General features: G+C 39.2%; 1 protein-coding gene across 4 annotated transcripts in view; it reads right to left on the bottom strand.

The window, feature by feature from the left end:
- Positions 1-11,989: 11,989 nt before the first annotated feature.
- The window catches only part of LOC309976820 (flavin-containing monooxygenase 5), a 28,668-nt gene continuing 22,173 nt past the window's right edge, over positions 11,990-18,484 (bottom strand). For all 4 annotated transcript variants that reach the window (XM_082862600.1, XM_082862601.1, XM_082862602.1 and 1 more), the window contains exons 8-9: positions 13,893-13,965; positions 11,990-12,350 (exon numbers count right to left, since the gene is read on the bottom strand). In XM_082862600.1, the coding sequence (XP_082718726.1) occupies positions 12,005-12,350; positions 13,893-13,965 (419 nt within the window). In that variant the 3' untranslated portion in view covers positions 11,990-12,004. The remainder of the gene's footprint in view (positions 12,351-13,892; positions 13,966-18,484) is intronic.

The following is an 18,484-nucleotide window of genomic DNA, read 5'->3' as shown; positions in this document are numbered from 1 at the left end:
CTAAATACTTCCAATGAGATCTAAGTGGAAATGTTATATGGAGCTTCTAGTAATTTTCCTTAAAAGGGTTGTGGCCTTCTTCTATATTTCTCTTTCCCTCTGTGTAGAATGTCCATATATTGGCTGGAGCTCCAGCAGCCATCTTGGACCATAAGGTAGAAGCCATATGCTGATAGTGGAGCAGAAAGAGATGCTGTGGAGCTGTTACACCATTTCAGGACTATCTTCCTCTAGAGTTTTTCATAGGAGAGGGAAATAAACTTAAACCTTGTTTAATCCATTGTTACTTTGGGTTTTTCTATTATATGCAGTGGAATCTAATCCTAACTAATACATTGGGTTGGTGAAAGTATTACCTACACAGATGTGAACTACAGAATAATGCTGCACATCCAAGTTCATGTCAGCATTATTCACAACAGCCAAAACATGGAAACAACCTAAGTGTCTATCAGTGGAGAAACAGATAAAGAATATGTGGTGTATATACACAATGGTATATTATTCAGCAAGGAAATGAAGGAAATCCTGCCTTTGCAGCAACATGGATGGACCTTGAAGGCATTATGCTAGGTGAAGTAAGTAAGACAGAGAAAGAGAAGTATTGTATGATCTCACTTCTGTGTGGAATCTAAAAAACAGAACAAAGCACCTGAACTCATTGATGCACAGAACAGATTGGTGGTCGGCAGAGGCGGGGGGTGGGCAAAATGGGTGAAGGGGGTCAAAAGGTAAATACTTCCAGTTATAAGATAAACAAGTCCTGGGGATATAATGTACAGCATGGTGAGTACAGTTAACAATACTGTACTGTATATTTGAAAGTTGCTAAGAGAGTAGATCTTTAAAGTTCTCATCATAAGAAAAAAATTTGTTAACCATTTGTGGCCATAGATGTAAACTAGACTTACTTTGGTGATCACTTCATTACATATATATATAGAAATTATTATATGGTACACCTGAAACTAATATAATGTTATATGTCAATTATGTATCAATAAAAAAATTGAGGTTAAAAAAACTGCTGAAAAAATTAACTACAGGAGTAGTTATATATATAGAGAGGGGGAAAGCTTGGTGCTAAAATCTTCACTGAATGAAGAGGAGTAAACGGGAGGTCCGTAAATAATTTCAAACAGGAGAGGCAGTGGTTGCTTTAAAGAAGCTGGGGAATTTGAGAAAGCAGGGAGAAACAGCAGTGAGGACCAAGGCAGCAAGGAGGATCGAGGAAGACACGCACCCCACCTTCGTTCCCGCGCTAAGATATTGCCTTTTAACATCCTGTGTTTGATTGAGGAAATAAGATATGGATAGGACATGTCTCTTGTGTTTCAAACCAAACAATGTTAGCGATGACATACTGACTCAGAGCAATGATCTATCCCAGAATATTTTCTGGAAGAACATGCTTGCCCCACAGACATTTCAAAATGTTAAGCACCTCATAATCTCCTCAATAACTTTTTAATAAAATAGTGAAGTATTATTCACTATTTTATTTACTCCTTTAAAAACTCATCCATATTTTTATCTCCCACACTGAGCTTAATTAATTAATCATTTAATTAATCATTGATTTACTGAGGTCTTACTGTGTTTCAGGTACTATATTAGGCACTAGGAACATACAGATTAATTACAAAGTATCTTTCTCAAAGGAATTTACTAGTTCAAGGAGGAACTAGGTGACAGAAACAATTGACATTATATAGTGTGACAAATGATAGTCACCACTTATAATTGAGCAATATACCAGGTGTGGTGTGAAGCATAAAGATAGGTCACCTATTTAATCCTGGAGGTTTCTAGAACAGAAAACAGATTACGTGAATCTTGAAGGTGAAATAGGTTGGGCAAGGGGAAACATAAGAATGTATATAGAAACATGGAAAAACACAGCACTTTGGGAAATTCCAAGTAGACAGCCTGGAGGATGTTTGTATAGTATTATACATTATATTACTACTGACAAAAGTAACCATGCACAGATCCAGTACTGAGTAAAATTACCTCATTCATGAATATACTTGTTATTAATATACCGTACATTTTGCTAGTGGAGACTATTGGCTTAATGTGCTCAGCTATAAGAAAGAACTTACCTAAGTATTTCAAGAAAATGTGTCTTTTGACCTCATATTACCATTTTCTCCTCTCTACAACTGTAGTCTATACTTATTCAACAAAGGAACAAAATTGCTATAGTAAGTAATAGTATGCTTTATTAGAAGAACTTAATTTGTAGAGTAATCAAGGGAAAAGATAGTAATTTAAATGAATGGTACTATCCAATATTCTTCCTCCTCTGAGAAAATTCCACTAGACTGAGCCTCTGGGTCAAATCCTGAACCAAAAGAATACTTTTTTAAAAAAATAATTTTAAAATTTTAGAATAGTTTTAGATTTAAGAAAAATTGGGAAGATAGTACAGAGTTCCTGTGTATCCCACACACAATTTATTTTATTGGTAACATCTTACGTTACAGTGCTACATTTGTCACAACCAATAAACCAATCAGTACCTTGTTATTAACCATAATCCATACTTTATTAATATTTCTTCAATTTTTACTTAATGTCTTTTTATGTTCCAAGATCCCATCCAAGGTACATTACATTTAGACATCAGGTCTTAGGCTCCTCTATACTATGACAATTTCTCAGACCTTCCTTTTTTTTGATGAGCTTCAGTTTTGAGATGGTCAGGTATTTTGTAAGATATTCCTGAACCTGGGTTTGTCTGATGTTTTCCTCATGGTTAGACTGGGTCATGGTTTTAGGGAGGAAGACCACAGAGGCAAAGTACCCTTCTCATCACATCATATCAAGAGTACATACTATCCACGTGACTTTACTGTTGATGTTAATCTTGATCACCCAGCCGAGGTAGTGTTTGTCAGATTTCTCCACTGTAAAGTTATTTTTCTCCCTTTACTGCTCTTTGGAAGGAAGTCACTCTATGCAGCCTACACTTAAGGAATGGGGAGTTATGCTCCAACTCCTGGAGGGCAGAGTATTTATATAAATTGTTTGAAATTCTTCCATATGGGAGTTTTCTCTATTCTACCCCACTTATTATTCAATCACTTATTTATACCATTATGGACTGATGGGTATTTTTTATACTTTATATTATAATCCAATGCTAGGCTATTTATATTGTTCAAATTGTTCCAGCTTTGGCCATTGGGACCACTTTCATTTGGTTCCTGTGTCCCTGTGACATTCCCCCATCGATTTGCTTTTTGAGCACTTCCTTACTTTCTGGCACTACAAGAAAGCATTTTTCTGTATAATATAATTGGGAAAATGATACAACCTTTTAATATAATTACAAAAGCAAGATATGGTAAATTGATGATTAATACACATTCATCAGTAACTGGGGCTTTGTATCTTGAGTTGTTTTGAGTTCACTTTCCTATTCACATCTTACTTTTAGCTTGGTTTAGAATTTAACCAATGATTTTTTTGGGGGGGTAAACTTTCATATTATAAGGAAACTGAGAGAGTCAGTGAGCTTAGAATTACATGCTTTTTATTTAAAGAGGAAACTGGGGTACTTATTGCTGATAACTAGCAATTACATTATCAAAGGACTTTAATTCAACAGACTTACATGCTGAAAGAGGCAAATTTATATGTTGAAAGAACGAAATGGAAAAGAAGCGGCTTTCAATTTAATTTTGAACAAGAATAGTGTGCAGATTAAAAGATACTAGGTCCATTTTAATAGAGGATAAATCCCCAGTACCACAAAGATTCTGGAAGAAAAAAGACCATCCAATTCTCAAAAAGCATTTTCCACAGGGAAAATTAGGCAAAATAGCAGGGAATTGTACAAATAGTTATATGATTAGGAGGAAGTTGTAGTCTCACATTTCTGGTTCTCTTATTTATTGTACATTGGGAAAGATAATGATTTCTAATGTTGTTCTTCCAGTTGTTCAGATTTATTTTTTGGTTAAGCAATAGGTAGCAATCCCAAATGTATTACACCACAGCTTATTTATGAACACACTTGGCTGGTACATCAGTTCCTTTCTTCATGAAATTAGGTGTGTCAGACATCTAACACTTAGTTAACTACTCTGACAGACAAGAACAGAGCAAAACTTCTACGGATGAGAAAACAGAATCAACAGCAGATAAACTGGAGGCCTCCAGATAAACTGGAGGACATAAACTGGAGGCCCTGGTTTCATTTCATTTGCTTTGTTTTTCATAACTACAATGTGTGACATAAGAACTGTTATAAGCAGAATACCCCTATATTTAGTTATTAATCCTCATTTATTACATAACTGACCTCTTCGAATACTTACTACTTAGACTCTCTGTGTGAGAGGGTGTGGAGGGGAGATAGTAGGAGTTGGGGGGAGATAAATCCAATCACATTTGTAGGCCACACCACAGCAGTTGATGGCTACTTATCATAGTTCCTAAGTTAAAGTCTTGTATCCTAATATGGGAACTAAGAGATCAAAAAAGACTGGACAGCTCATTTAAAATCCCAATTTTTCCAGCCAAGTTGAACCTGCTGGTAGCTGCTAGATTGTTAAAATGATCCATGAGCCTAGAAAGTTGGAGGTGGTTTCTTCATTGAGAAAATAGAGATGTGTTGCTTAGAGGAAAAGAGTGAAAAATGACCAGGTATCAGACACACTAGTGAACAGCTAGTGAAACAAAGTGTTTAAGTATCTATATATCTTATCTTAGGTATATACGACTGTTATAAGACCATTATTTCTCTTATCTCTGAGGAAAAATACATTTAGTTACAATATTAAAAACAAATAAAAGATTAAAAGTCTAGTAGAAAGCCAAATCCTGTCAGAAGCACAATTACATGGAATCTCCCATTTCTTATGTAGATATTGGCTTATTCTTCCCACCATATTATTTGATAAATGACAGCAAACATTTATTAAGCACCTACAACAAGGGCGGAGTCAAGATGACGGACTAGGAGGACGCGGAATTCGCGTCTCCGCATAACTAGGGCACCCACCATACACTGGTGGGGGACCACAGACAACTAAGGGGAATGGGAGGAACCTCCAGTGACAGGGTAGGATGTGGGGCTTGTGGGGGGGAGTGAGAGAGGAGGAGAAGTGGAGGTGGGACAGGACTGGTGCCCCTGAGGGGCGGCTGTGGGAAGGGAAGGGATCCCATGCACAAAGGGGGAAATTGGGGGACCATTGGGAGGGCAGAGGATCAAAAGGGAGCATGCCCAGGTTTTCCCTGCCCTCTTGGGCCCCTGGGAGCCTGCTGAGATCCCAGGCCTGATCCTCTGCCCACCGAGGCCCCCTCCAGCCACGCGGGTCCTGAGGGAGTGGGAGGGAGGTAAGGGGGAGCAAAAGTAAAGGCTGACATACAGGACAGGCATCCCTGAGGGGTGGCTGAGGGATGGGAGGAGTTCTTACACCCAGTGGGACCGACCCACAGTTAGGGGGGACGGCAGTTGCGGGGACACCCTAGAGGGTGGCGCAGAGGAATGGAAGGGAACGTGGCCAGCGCTTTCCCTTTCCACTTAGGCACCAGGGAGCCTGTTGGGCTCCTAGGCCTAATCCTCTTACTTTGGAACCTCCTTCCTGCCATGCAGAGCCCAAGCCCAGCCCCTACACCCCACCCAGGGCTCTACCTCTACACTCGGAGACCCCCTCTGAGAGCCCCTACAGCCACACTGGGCCTAAACCCCACCCACACACCCTCACCCAGGACCTTACCTCCAAACTCCAGAACTCCACACTCCAGAGGCCCCCCTTTGGATGTGCTGCCTCTCCCCTTCTGCGCAGACCCTAAGCAGAGCCCCTGCCCCACGTTTGAACGGAGCCTGCCTAGGCCCCACCCCCAAGGCCTTTTCCGGCTGCATGGGTCCTGAGCCTAGGCCATGCCCCACTCCCAAAATCACCCATCTCTCGCCTAGGTTCCGCCCCCCACGCTAAAGCCCACCACTGCCTAATTTCCACCCACGCTGAAACTCTGTGCCCCATAGCCAAGGCTTTTTTTTTTCTTTTCTCTTTTTCCTCTTTTAGATTGAGGTTCTGTTTTACCTTGATTCATTCTTGTTGATTCATGTATATTTTTATTTTTTCTAATAAATCTTTTAGTTTAATTTTATTCTTTATACTTTGTTACTGTTCTGCTCCTTTTGGCTTGTTCTCCCCCTTTTTTTCCCTTTCTTTTTTCTGTTGTGGTTTTGTTTTATCTTGTTGCAGTTGTTTCAATTATATTTTTTTTCCTAATATATTTTTTATCTTTCTAATTTTATTTTGTTTTTTATTCTTTGTTCTTGTACTGCTCCTTTTTTTTTTTCTTTTTTTTTTTTGCTGCGCCACGTGGCTTGCGGGATCTTGGTTCCCAGGCTGGAAGTCAGGCCTGACCTCCTGTGGTGGGAGTTCTGAGTCCAAACCACTGGACTAAGAGAGAACCTCAGACCCTAGAGAATATTAATTGGAGTGAGGCCTCCCGGAAGTCCTCATCTCGGCGCCAAGACCCGGCTCTATCCACCTGCCTGCAAGCTCCAGTGCTGGATGCCTCAGGCCAAACAACTAGTAACACAGGAATACAGCCCTACCCATCAAATTAAAAAAAAAAAAATGACAAAAAATAATTACAGACGAAGGAGCAATGTGAAAACTTACAAGACCAAATAAGTGACGAAATAGGCAACCTACCTGAAAAAGAATTCAGAGTAATGATAGTAAAGATGATCCAGAATCTCGGAAACAGAATGGAGAAAATACAAGAAACATTTAACAAGTATCTAGAAGAACTAAAAAGCAAACAAACAGTGATGAACAACACAGTAACTGAAACTAAAAATCCTCTAGAAGGAATCAGTAGCTGAATAACTGAGGCAGAAGAATGGATAAGTGAGCTGGAAGATAAAATAGTGGAAATAACTGCCAGGGAGCAGAATACAGAAAAAAGAATGAAAAGAATTGAGGACAGTCTCAGAGACCTCTGGGACAGCATTAAACGCACCAACATTCAAATTATATTCAAACATTCAAATTATAGAAGAAGAGAAAAAGAAAGGGTCTGAGAAAATATTTGAAGAGATCATAGTCAAAAACGTCCTTAACATGGGAAAGGAAATAGTCAATCAAGTCCAGGAAGCGCAGAGAGTCCCATACAGGATAAACCCAAAGAGAAACATGCTGAAACACACATTAATCGAACTATCAAAAATTAAATAAAAATAAAAAATTTAAAAGCAGCAAGGGAAAAGCAACAAATAACATACAAGGAAATCCCCATAAGGTTAACAGTTGCTCTTTCAGCAGAAACTCTGCAAGCCACAGGGAAGTGGCAGGACATATTTAGAGTGATGAAAGGGGAACACCAACAACCAAGATTACCTGGAAAGGATCTCATTCAGATTTGACGGAGAAATCAAAAACTTTACAGACAAGCAAAAGCTAAGGGAATTCAGCACCACCAAACCAGCTTTACAACAAAATGCTAAAGGAACTTCTCTAAGCGGGAAACACTAGAGAAGAAAAAGACCCACAAAAATATATCCAAATCAATTAAGAAAATGGTAAAAGGAACATCCATATTGATAATAACCTTGAATGTAAATGGATTAAATGCTCCAAGCAAAAGACACAGACTGGCTGAATGGATACAAAAACAAGACCCTTATATATGCTGTCTACAAGAAACCCACTTCAGACCTAGGGACACATAGAGTGAATGTGAGGGGATGGAAGAATATATTCCACGCCAATGGAAATCACAAGAAAGCTGGATTAGCAATACTCATATCAGATGAAATAGTCTTTAAAATAAAGACTGTTACAAGAGATAAGAAAGGACACTACATAATGATCAAGGGATCAATCCAAGAAGAAAACGTAACAACTATAAATATTTATTCACCCAACATAGGAACACCTCAATACATAAGGCAAATGCTAACAGCCATAAAAGGAGAAATCAACAGTAACAATGGTAGTGGGGGACTTTAACACCCCACTTACACCAATAGACAGATCATCCAGAGAGTAAATAAATAAGGAAACACAAGCTTTAAAAGACACAATAGACCAGATAGACCTAATTGATATTTAGGACATTCCACCTGAAATGGAAAAACACACTTTCTTCTGAAGTGCATATGGAACACTCTCCAGAATAGATCACATCCTGGGTCACAAATCAAACCTTGGAAAATTTAAGAAAACTGAAATCGTATCAAGCATCTTTTCCAACCACAACGCTATGAGATTAGAAATCAATTACAGGAAAAAAACAGTAAAAGACACAAACACATGGAGGCTAGACAGTGCACTGCTAAATAACCAAGAGATCACTGAAGAAATCAAAAAATACCTAGGAACAAATGACAACAAAAACACAATGATCCCAAACCTATGGGATGCATCTAAAGCAGTTGTAAGAGGGAAGTTCATGGCAATTCAAGCTCACCTCAAGAAACAAGAAAAATCTCAAACAAACTATATAACCTTACACCTAAAGCAACTAGAAAAAGGACAAAGCCCAAAGGTAGTAGAAGGAAAGAAATCATAATCAGAGCAGAAATAAATGAAATAGAAACAAATGGCAAAGATCAATAAAACTAAAAGCTGGTTTCTTGAGAAGATAAACAGAATTGATAAACCTTTAGCCAGACTCACCAAGAAAAGAAGGGAGAGGACTCAAATCAATAAAATCAGAAATGAAAAGAAGAGATTACAAGTGACACTGCAGAAATTCAAAAGATTATAATAGACTACTACAAGCAACTCTATACCAATAAAATGGGCAACCTGGAAGAAATGGACAAATTCCTGGAAAAGTACAACTTTACAAGATTGAACCAGGAAGAATTAGGAAATATAAACAGACCAATCACAGGTAATGAAATTGAAACTGTAATTTAAAATCTTCCAACAAACAAAAGTCTAGGACCAGATGGCTTCACAGGCAAATTCTATCAAACATTTAGAGAAGAGTTAACACCTATCCTTCTCAAACTCTTCCAAAAAGTTGTGGAGGGAGGAACACTCCCAAACTTGTTCTACAAGGGCCACCATCACCCTGTTGCCAAAACCAACCAAAGATATTACAAAAAAAGAAAATTATAGACCAGTATCACTGAAGAACATAGACACAAAAATCCTCAAGAAAATACTAGCAAACAGAATCCAACAACACACTAAAAGAATAATACACCATGATCAAGTGGGATTTATCCCAGGGATGCAAGGATTCTTCAATATACATAAAACAATCAATGTGATACACCATATTAACAAATTAAAGAATAAAAATCATATGATCATCTCAATAGATGCAGAAAAAGCTTTTGGCAGAATTCAACACCCATTTATGATAAAAATTACAGAAAGTGGGCATAGAGGGAACGTACCTCAACATAATAAAAGCCATATATGACAAACCCACTGCAAACATCATTCTCAACGGTGAAAAACTGAAAGCATTTCCTCTAAGATCAGGAACAAGAGAAGGCTGTCCACTCTTGCCACTATTAATCAACACAGTATTGGAAGTCTTAGGTACAGCAATCAGAGAAGAAAAAGAAATAAAAGGGATACAAATTGGAAAAGACCTAAAACTGACTTTCCCAATGATATGGTACTATACGTAGAAAATCCTAAAGATGCCACCAGAAAACTACCAGAACTAGTCAGTGAATTTGGTAAAGTTGCAGGATACAAAATTAATGCGCAGAAATCTCTTGCATTCCTATACAGTAACAACGAAAGATCAGAAAGAGAAATTAAGGAAACAATCCCATTTACCATCACAACAATAACAATAAAAAATACCTAGGAGTAAACCTACCTAAAGAGGCAAAAGACCTGTACTCAGAAAACTATAAAACACTGATGAAAGAAATCAAAGATAACATAAACAGTTGGGCAGGTATACCTTGGTCCTGGATTGGAAGAATCAATACTGTGAAAATGACTATATTACCCAAAGCAATCTACAGATTCAATGCAATCCCTATCAAATTACCAGTGGCATTTTTCACAGAACTAGAACAAGAAATCTTACAATTTGTATGGAAACACAAAAGACCCCAAATAGCCAAAGCAATCTTGAGAACGAAAAATGGTGCTGGAGGAATCAGTTTCCCTGACTGCAGACTATACTCCAAGGCTACAGTAATCAAGACAGTATGATACTGGCACAAAAACAGAAATATAGATCAATGGAACAGGATAGAAAGCCCAGAGATAAACCCATGCACACAGGGTCACCTTATCTTTGACAAAGGAGGCAAGAATATACAGTGGAGAAAAGACAGCCTCTTCAATAAGTGATGCTGGGAAAACCGGACAGCTACATGTGAAAGAATGAAATTAGAACACACACTAACTACAGACACAAAAATAACCTCAATGGATTAAAGACCTAAATGTAAGGCCAGACACTATAAAACTCTTAGAGGAAAACATAGGCAGAACACTCTATGACATAAATCACAGAAAGATCCTTTTTGACCCACCTCCTGGAATAAGGGAATTAAAAACAGGAATAAACAACTGAGACGTAATGAAATGTAAAAGCTTTTGCACAGCGAAGGAAACCATAAACAAGACGAAAAGACAACCCTCAGAATGGGAGAAAATATTTGCAAACAACAACTGACAAAGGATTAATCTCCAAAATATACAATCAGCTTATGCAGTAACACAAAAACAAACAACCCAATCCCAAAATGGGCAGAAGACCTAAATATTTCTCCAAAGAAGACATACAGATGGCCAAAGAAGACATACAGATGGCCAAGAGGCACATGAAGAGATGCTCAACATCACTAATTATTAGAGAAATGCAAATCAAAACTACAATGAGGTATTACCTCACACCTATTAGAATGGGCATCATCAGAAAATCTACAAACAACAAATGCTGGAGAGGGTGTGGATAAAAGGGAACACTCTTACACTGTTGGTGGGAATGTGAATTGGTACAGCCACTATGGAGAAGAGTATGGAGGTTCCTTAAAAAACTAAAAATAGAACTACCATATGACCCAGCAATCCCACTATTGGGCATATACCCTGAGAAAACCATAATTCAAATAGAGTCACATAGCACAATGTTCATTGCAGCACTGTTTACAATAGCCAGGACATGGAAGCAACCTAAGTGTCCATCAACAGATGAATGGATAAAGAAGATGTGGCACATATATACAATGGAATATTACTCAGGCATAAAAAGAAAGGCAATTGAGTTATTTGTGCTGAGGTGCATGGACCTAGAATCTGTCATACAGAGTGAAGTAAGTTAGAAAGAGAAAAACAAATACCATATGCTAACGCATATATATGGGATTTAAAGAAGCAGTACTGATGAACTTAGTGGCAGAGCAGGAATAAAGATGCAGACATAGAGAACTGACTTGAGGACACAGTGGGGAAGGGGAAGCTGGGATGAAGTGAGAGAGTAGCATTGATGTATATACACTACCAAATGTAAAATGGATGGCTAGTGGGAAGCTGCTGCATAGCATAGGTAGGTCAGCTCAGAGCTTTGTGAAGACCTAGAGAGATGGGATAGGGAGGGTGGGAGGGAGGCTCAAGAGGGAGGGGATATGGGGATATATGTATACATATAGCTGACTCACTCTGTTGTACAGGAGAAACGAACACAATATTGTAAAGCCTTTATACTCCAATAAAGATGTAAAAAAAAGAAAAGAAAGCACCTACCACATTTCAGGAACTCTGCTAAGGACAAAACAAAGATGACTAACAGAGTACCTGAGCTCACAGTCCAGGAATGACTGAAAGGAAAAAGTGATGGGTCATAAGAGTAAGGGAGGTAAGTCAGTACAAATGAAAAGGTGGGATTTCACTATAGGGAAAAGAGGGGAAAGGATTAATGCTTTGGAAAGAGAAAAGTAGCTTTCTGGGCAATGTGAAGCTGAGAGTTGTTCAATCTTGTCAGGTTCTGAAGGCATCTCCAGATCCAGCTTTCAAAGAAAACTGGGACAGTGACAATGGCACAGCTAAATATAGGTAATCATTATAGCAAAGAAAGCCACAGCCAGCATAAACTTGGCCATTGTTATTGTTGAAGTTGTGGAATTGTTGCTTTCAATTACTCTTGTCATTAGCGGCTTCCTGATACGATCTTCTGTGGTGAGGATAGCTTTTCGAGCTCCATCCCACTTTCCAGGGCCCTGTAGCCGATACTGGATTGGAGTACAGGGTCCCCAAAATAACTGTAATGCCAATTTGGGGTCAGTGAAGGCCAGGGACAGCAGATTGGGCCTGACGCCCACCAGGTCAGCAAGCTCATCCATGGTATCTATATAGTCTCCCTGGATGGTGTGGCGTTGGCTGTCCACATACCTGAAGCAGAGAAGACAGAAGCCATGCCTATTAACAATTCAGTCACTCCATCAATTAATCAATGCTTCCTATCTGCTCTTGGCTCAATATTGAGCTAGGAGCTGCAGAAAATAGTGAAGAAAGACACTGTCTCTATCCTTAAGGGCCTTATAGTCCACTGGACTCGATAAGATAGATACACATGAAACAGAGAAGAATGTAAGACTTTTGGTAAATCATGTGGTATTAGACTCCTAAATAGAAATGTAGAAGAGGGTAGTTAAAATCGAGGTATGATAAGTCCTTGAAGGATGTGGAAGAAATAGATAAGCTGAGAACAAAGAGGAAAGGATTACAAGTCAATATATATAATGTAGAATATATATTGTAGAAGTTTGGCAGTGAAAGGAAGGAGGAAGATAGGAGAGCACTTAGAAAGGGTATCAGGGTTAAGTAAAAACTGTCTTTCTCCTTGCAGAAGGGAGAGTTATGCTGGTATAATCAGTTGAAGAAAACCACGTCTTTGGGCATGGAATGATTGTGCCTCTGACTTCTCCACAAAAATCTAGGAGCTTTATTAACATCAACTTTGTTCAAATAAAAATCAGCAGTGAATAAGCTCAAGTTCTGAAATTCAGACTGCTAAATGTGTCCACCCAAGCACTAAAATACGGGCTGGTGGTACCACCTTCCCAGATCTTATAGATTACTCATACTAAGAGCCACTGTGACCTAAGTATGCTGTCACATGACAGCCAGCAAAGTGGCCTCTGCAGATTTGTAAATCTACCTACAGATTTGTAATTTAACCATATCTACCTCTCATTAATTCATCGCTGCCCTTCCTTCCTCTGGCAGCTCTAACAGCCCTTCAAGTAATCCTTGCCAAAATAATGTACCAGGTTTTCTCTCCATGTGCTTTTTCCTACTTGACTTTTCTTTTAGGCCCTAAACATAGAATTTTCTTAAGCTTTTCTCTACTTTCCCATCCATATTCAAACCACTTGGTGGTAATTCTCTATTCTATTGTCACAAACTATGATTTCCTTTTCCTTCAAAATATAATCTAAATCCTTAAACAAACACGAGGACAATAAATACAGTACAACATTGCTCTTATTAAGAAGTAAGTGGGGGGACTTTCCTGGTCGTGCAGTGGTTAAGAATCCGCCTGCCAATGCAGGGGTCATGGGTTCGATCCCTGGTCCAGAAAGATCCCACATGCTGTGGAGCAACTAAGCCTGTGTGCCACAACTACTGAGCCCGTGTACCACAACTACTAAACCCCGCGCACCCTAGAGCCCATGCACCACAACTACTGAAGCCCACACGCTCTAGGGCCCACATGCTGCAACTACTGAAGCCCGCGTGCCTAGAGCCCATGCTCCGCAACAAGAGAAGCCACCACAATGAGAAGCCATGCACCACAAAGAAGAGTAGCCCCCTGCTCTCCAGAACTAGAGAAAGCCCATGCACAGGAACGAAGACCCAATGCAGCCAAAAGAGAAGAAAAAGAACTAAGTGGGAAAAATTAACCACCTATCTTCCTGGGAGAACTCTTACCTTTTGGCCATATCCTCTTGAACCTTAGCTATTTCTTTTATCATTTCATTTTGTAAGGGTAATGTCTTTATCCCTAAAGAGAAAAATCAAAATTTTAAGTGTAAAATTACCTCAGTATGAACACTAACCCTATTAACAATTACCATGCTATGGAAAATTCAAAGGAATACAGGCTAGTTGTCTGTACCAAGGAGGTTACACCTTCACTTGATCACCTTACCCTACCACCACCAGAATATAATCATATTAACCTCAGTAGCTTACTCTTTTCTGCTTTGTCTTTGTAAGGTATTTCTCCTAATCTGCTTTCCAACCAAAAGCTGCCTCCTCCCTAACATAGTCTTTCAGTTGGGAAATGAAATCTGGACATGAGGAAATGATAAATGGCCTTAAAAGTGTACGGAAAATGAGGTACAAAGTAAAAGGGCGGGAGGATTGGAAACACACCTGTACTTGTACTCTTAATAAGAAAGAGGCTTTATACCACAGGGAGAAGGAAGTAAAAGTAAACTCTCAGTCCTGTTGTATGCCTACAGTTCCATGGAAGATAAGCCTTACCTTCTAAATTTTTTATTTACTGAGAGTGAGGGGTAAGGTCAAGGGCAACTCATAATACCCAATCTTAACAGATAAATTTAAGCACCAATGAACAGTTCCAGTAGCAGGAATTTAACACCAAGGACATGGCTAGACAAAGGTAGAATAGTATTTAAGTTGACATAGACAACTCTCAATTTAAATGATTAGCTTTATGCCCGGATTTACAATCACTATGCCATGTAGAAAACTTTAGCCACACCCAACTCTAAAGTGTTATTCCACAAAATTCTGGAACGTGTAATTTTAGAATGGGAATATATCTTACCTAATACAGTCCTCTCTACAAGTACTCTCAAGTGGTTATCTCATTCCTCCTTAAATATCTCTGGTGATGGGGATCTCATCACCTGAGGAGATGATTTAATTGTTTGGCTGCTCTACTTGCTGGAACATTATTCTTTTCATTGTCCCCAGAACCTGGCTCCATGCAGCTGGCACCAGTGGACTTAGTTCTGCCTTCTGGAGCCAAGGAGTCTAGTGTTAACAAATGACAGCGTTTGAACCATTTGAGAACAACTGTCATAACTTCTTTAAGTCTTCCTATCAGCCTTAAAGCCTTAACAGTTCCCCATATAACAGCTTTCACGTTCTCTGCCCCACTGGTTGCCTTTCTCTGGGCACACTCTAGTAACTATCCTGGTGTGTCCCTCTTAAAACATGAGACTCAAATTCAACCCTCAAGAAATAGCCTTCTGTGTTTTGCCATGTGTTCTTTTCATTTTAGCCTTGGGAATTATTATGTATGTTCGTAAGTCAATGAGGAATCACTGAAATGCTTCATTTGAAGTTAATCACAGGTCTTAAGATGCTCATGAAGCACAGTTTGAGAGTTGATTTCCAAATTATTTCTCATGGTACAACCATAATTTTTACTTCTCTTAAGTAGAAACATTATGGAGGAGGAGGTGATTTCTTGCCTGTGATTCAGCCAATCCATCCAAAAAACAAAACAAAACAAAAAACAACAAAAACACAACCAAACAAAAAAATCATTATAAATTAGATAGGTAGATAGATAGGAATATATAAAGATGTGTACTGTATCTGGTGGTGCAGTTCTTAATTCATTGATTCTGTTGTTGCAGTGTTTCCTCGTTCAGGCACATGTCATTTTTACCATATGTATCTCCCTCCTTCCTATCTTGCTCCTCCTCTTATATTACTAGCTTACATCAATGGCCACAGCCCTGAGCAGATTCTTTTCTCTCTTTCATCTCCAACCTACATTCCCTCCAAATCCTTTCAAATTCACCAATGAAATTTCTTTCAAATATTTCTCGTGTTCCTTTACCTTAGTTTAAAGCCCTCATTATGTCTTTCTTGGACATTTGTCACAGGCTCGCAACCTATTTCCCATTTCATTTCCCTCTAATACGTCTTCTGAGTTACAAATCTGATTTGACTCCCCCTCTGCCCGTTAATCCTTCAAATGTTCTCTATTGCCTACATTGAATGTAAACTTCTTGCATGGCACCTAAGGAATTTTCTTGGCTTTGCCTCTATAAATATCTCCAGCTTCATTTTCTTTAATTCCTATAATACTTTATTCTCCAGAATTCTGAACTCCTTGTAGTTCTCAGGACTTGGTTTATTTTGTCATTTTCTCTAACTTTGCATAAATATTACTAATTGTTCTCTTCTCTGTTATGTTCAAGATGGCATTGTCCTTTTAGTAAACTCTTATTTTTTAACAGTGTATTTGCACTTGTAGGGAGAATTGGGTACTTATTCCTTCCTGCTCCCATAGCCAGCTCCTCTACATTGTTATTGGACCCTTGTTTAGGATATAGTAAATACCTGCTGAATGAATGAACACATTAAATGTCTGTTTACTTGTCTCCCTTGCTTGACTCTGAGTTCCATAAAGATAAGAATTTTCTATTTGGTCATATTTGTATCTCCAGCACCTAGCAGAGGGTCTGGCATATACTAAGAGGCCAGTAAATGTTAGCTGAAGAATGTTGTTGAAGAACAGTGTGGAACTGAAGTTCAGAGATTTCCTAAGGGTTCCAAGGCAAGGTTCAAAGGGGGTGAGCCTGAATTGTAACTCTGTGGAACTAAGTCTTTCAGTCGGCTCTCGGGCCTATGGCAGATTGTATCTATGTAATCCTGACTAGTCCCTGCATGTTTAATGTAAAGGTAATGTTACAAGAGAAGGAGGTGTGGCTGCCATTCTGCTCTTTCAGTTCACTCCAGCCTTTTACCATGACTGGAAATTGAGAAGATAGTTCATAAGCTGAGATCCTCAGATAAGAACTTTCTACTGTAGAGTTTAGAAAACCTCCAAAACTAAACTTGCAGTCATTGAATAGAGATGTATTAGCTACCTCCCATGTTCTAGGCACTGGTCTAGACTTGGAAGACAAAGGCAAATAAACATGATTCTTTTATTTAAAGAGCTTTCAATATACTACAGAGAGGGAGGAAATAAACAGGCTCTTTCCACACAAATAACAAGTAAAAGGGAGGCATACCAGGCAGAGAGAACACCAGAAGCAAAGGCACAGGGTATAAGAGTACCTGCTGTGTTTGCTGCATAGTGGGTAAGTCATTCAGTGCATCTAGAAGATTGTAGGATGGATGGTAAAGACCTGCAAAAGATGGGCCTGAGAAAGCAGCCTGTATCCAATTTGTGGAGGAACTTGAATGCCATGCTATGACATAATGCTTCCTTGTGATCCAGAGAATTGGTATCATTTCATATGGTTTGCAAGGTTTGCAAGGGAAGAAAGTTACTAAATGAAAGTGGAACACTTGCAAGGGCTCTTGAGAGGGCTACAAATGCGACAAAAGAAAACTAGATTTCTGTCAAGGCAAGCAAGTGGGTTCAGTGTTCTAGGAAAGGGTGGAATATTTTCTTGACAAGAGAATAGTAATTCTAGAGAACAAAGGAAGTAGGGAAATGGGGCTTGGTGAGGAAAGGACAGGCCAGGGAAGAGGACAGGCGGAGTTGGGCAGGTGTGAAAGAATGGTCTTAAAATTGGCACAGTGAAGGTAGAATTCTGGGCTGAGAAAGGCAAGGATTTGGTAGGCAGACAGTAAAACAAAAAACTCAGGGCTCCTTTTGGAAATTTGATAAAGTTATAGGGATTCTCTGATGATTCCTTCCTTCCAAGTGTTAGAAGAGAGCTAGAGGGATTAGCACTAAGATTTGCTAGCAGAGGAAACTGAGCTTTTTGTGCATTTCCCCTAAGATCCCCTAATCCCACAGTCACAATGCAGAATCTTCCAAATACTCATTTGCCCTAATCCTCTCAATGGTTCACTTGGTCCTGGAAAAGAGTCTCGTTTTTGTTCAAAGTTTACTAAGATGCTGTGGCCTATTTTAAAGCAACCTTTCCCTCTTACTTTATTGACCCAATTAAAAGATCCACTTTAGCAGGCTTCCCTGGTGGCACAGTGGTTGGGAGTCCGCCAGCCGATGCGGGGGATGTGGGTTCGTGCCGCGGAGCGGCTGGGCCTGCGTGTCCGGAGCCTGTGCTCCGCAACGGGAGAGGCCACAGCGCGTACCGCAAAAAAAAAAAAAAAAAAAGAAGACCCACTTTATATGACTGGAATTAAGCCAACTTAACCGGTTACTTGCATTGTATTGCTGGGCCAGTGCTCAAGGAGTACATGATCTACTGGATAGAATTAAAAGGAATTAAGAAATGAACTTTGGGAGTTCCCTGGCAATCCAGTGGTTAAGATTCCATGCTTCCACTGCAGGGGGCATGGGTTCCATCCCTGGTTGGGGAACTATGATTCCCACATGCCCCAGGGTACAGCCAAAAAATTAAAAAAAAAAGAAATGAAAGAACTTTGGGGAAATTTGGAAAAGTTTTTTATCTATCAACTCTAACATCATTGCTTCTTTTTTCTCTGCTACCATGAGGACCTTCACTAGGGAAGAAGAATCTGTAATTTCAATAAGAACGTTTTTTAAAAATATTTATTTATTTATTTGGCTGCGCCGGGTCTTAGTTGTGGCACCCAAAATCCTCTTTGCGGCA

This window comes from Leucopleurus acutus, assembly GCF_964270905.1.
Source record: "Leucopleurus acutus genome assembly, chromosome: 2".
Classification (NCBI taxonomy): domain Eukaryota; kingdom Metazoa; phylum Chordata; class Mammalia; order Artiodactyla; family Delphinidae; genus Leucopleurus; species Leucopleurus acutus.
This window is presented reverse-complemented; position numbering and strand designations above follow the sequence as displayed.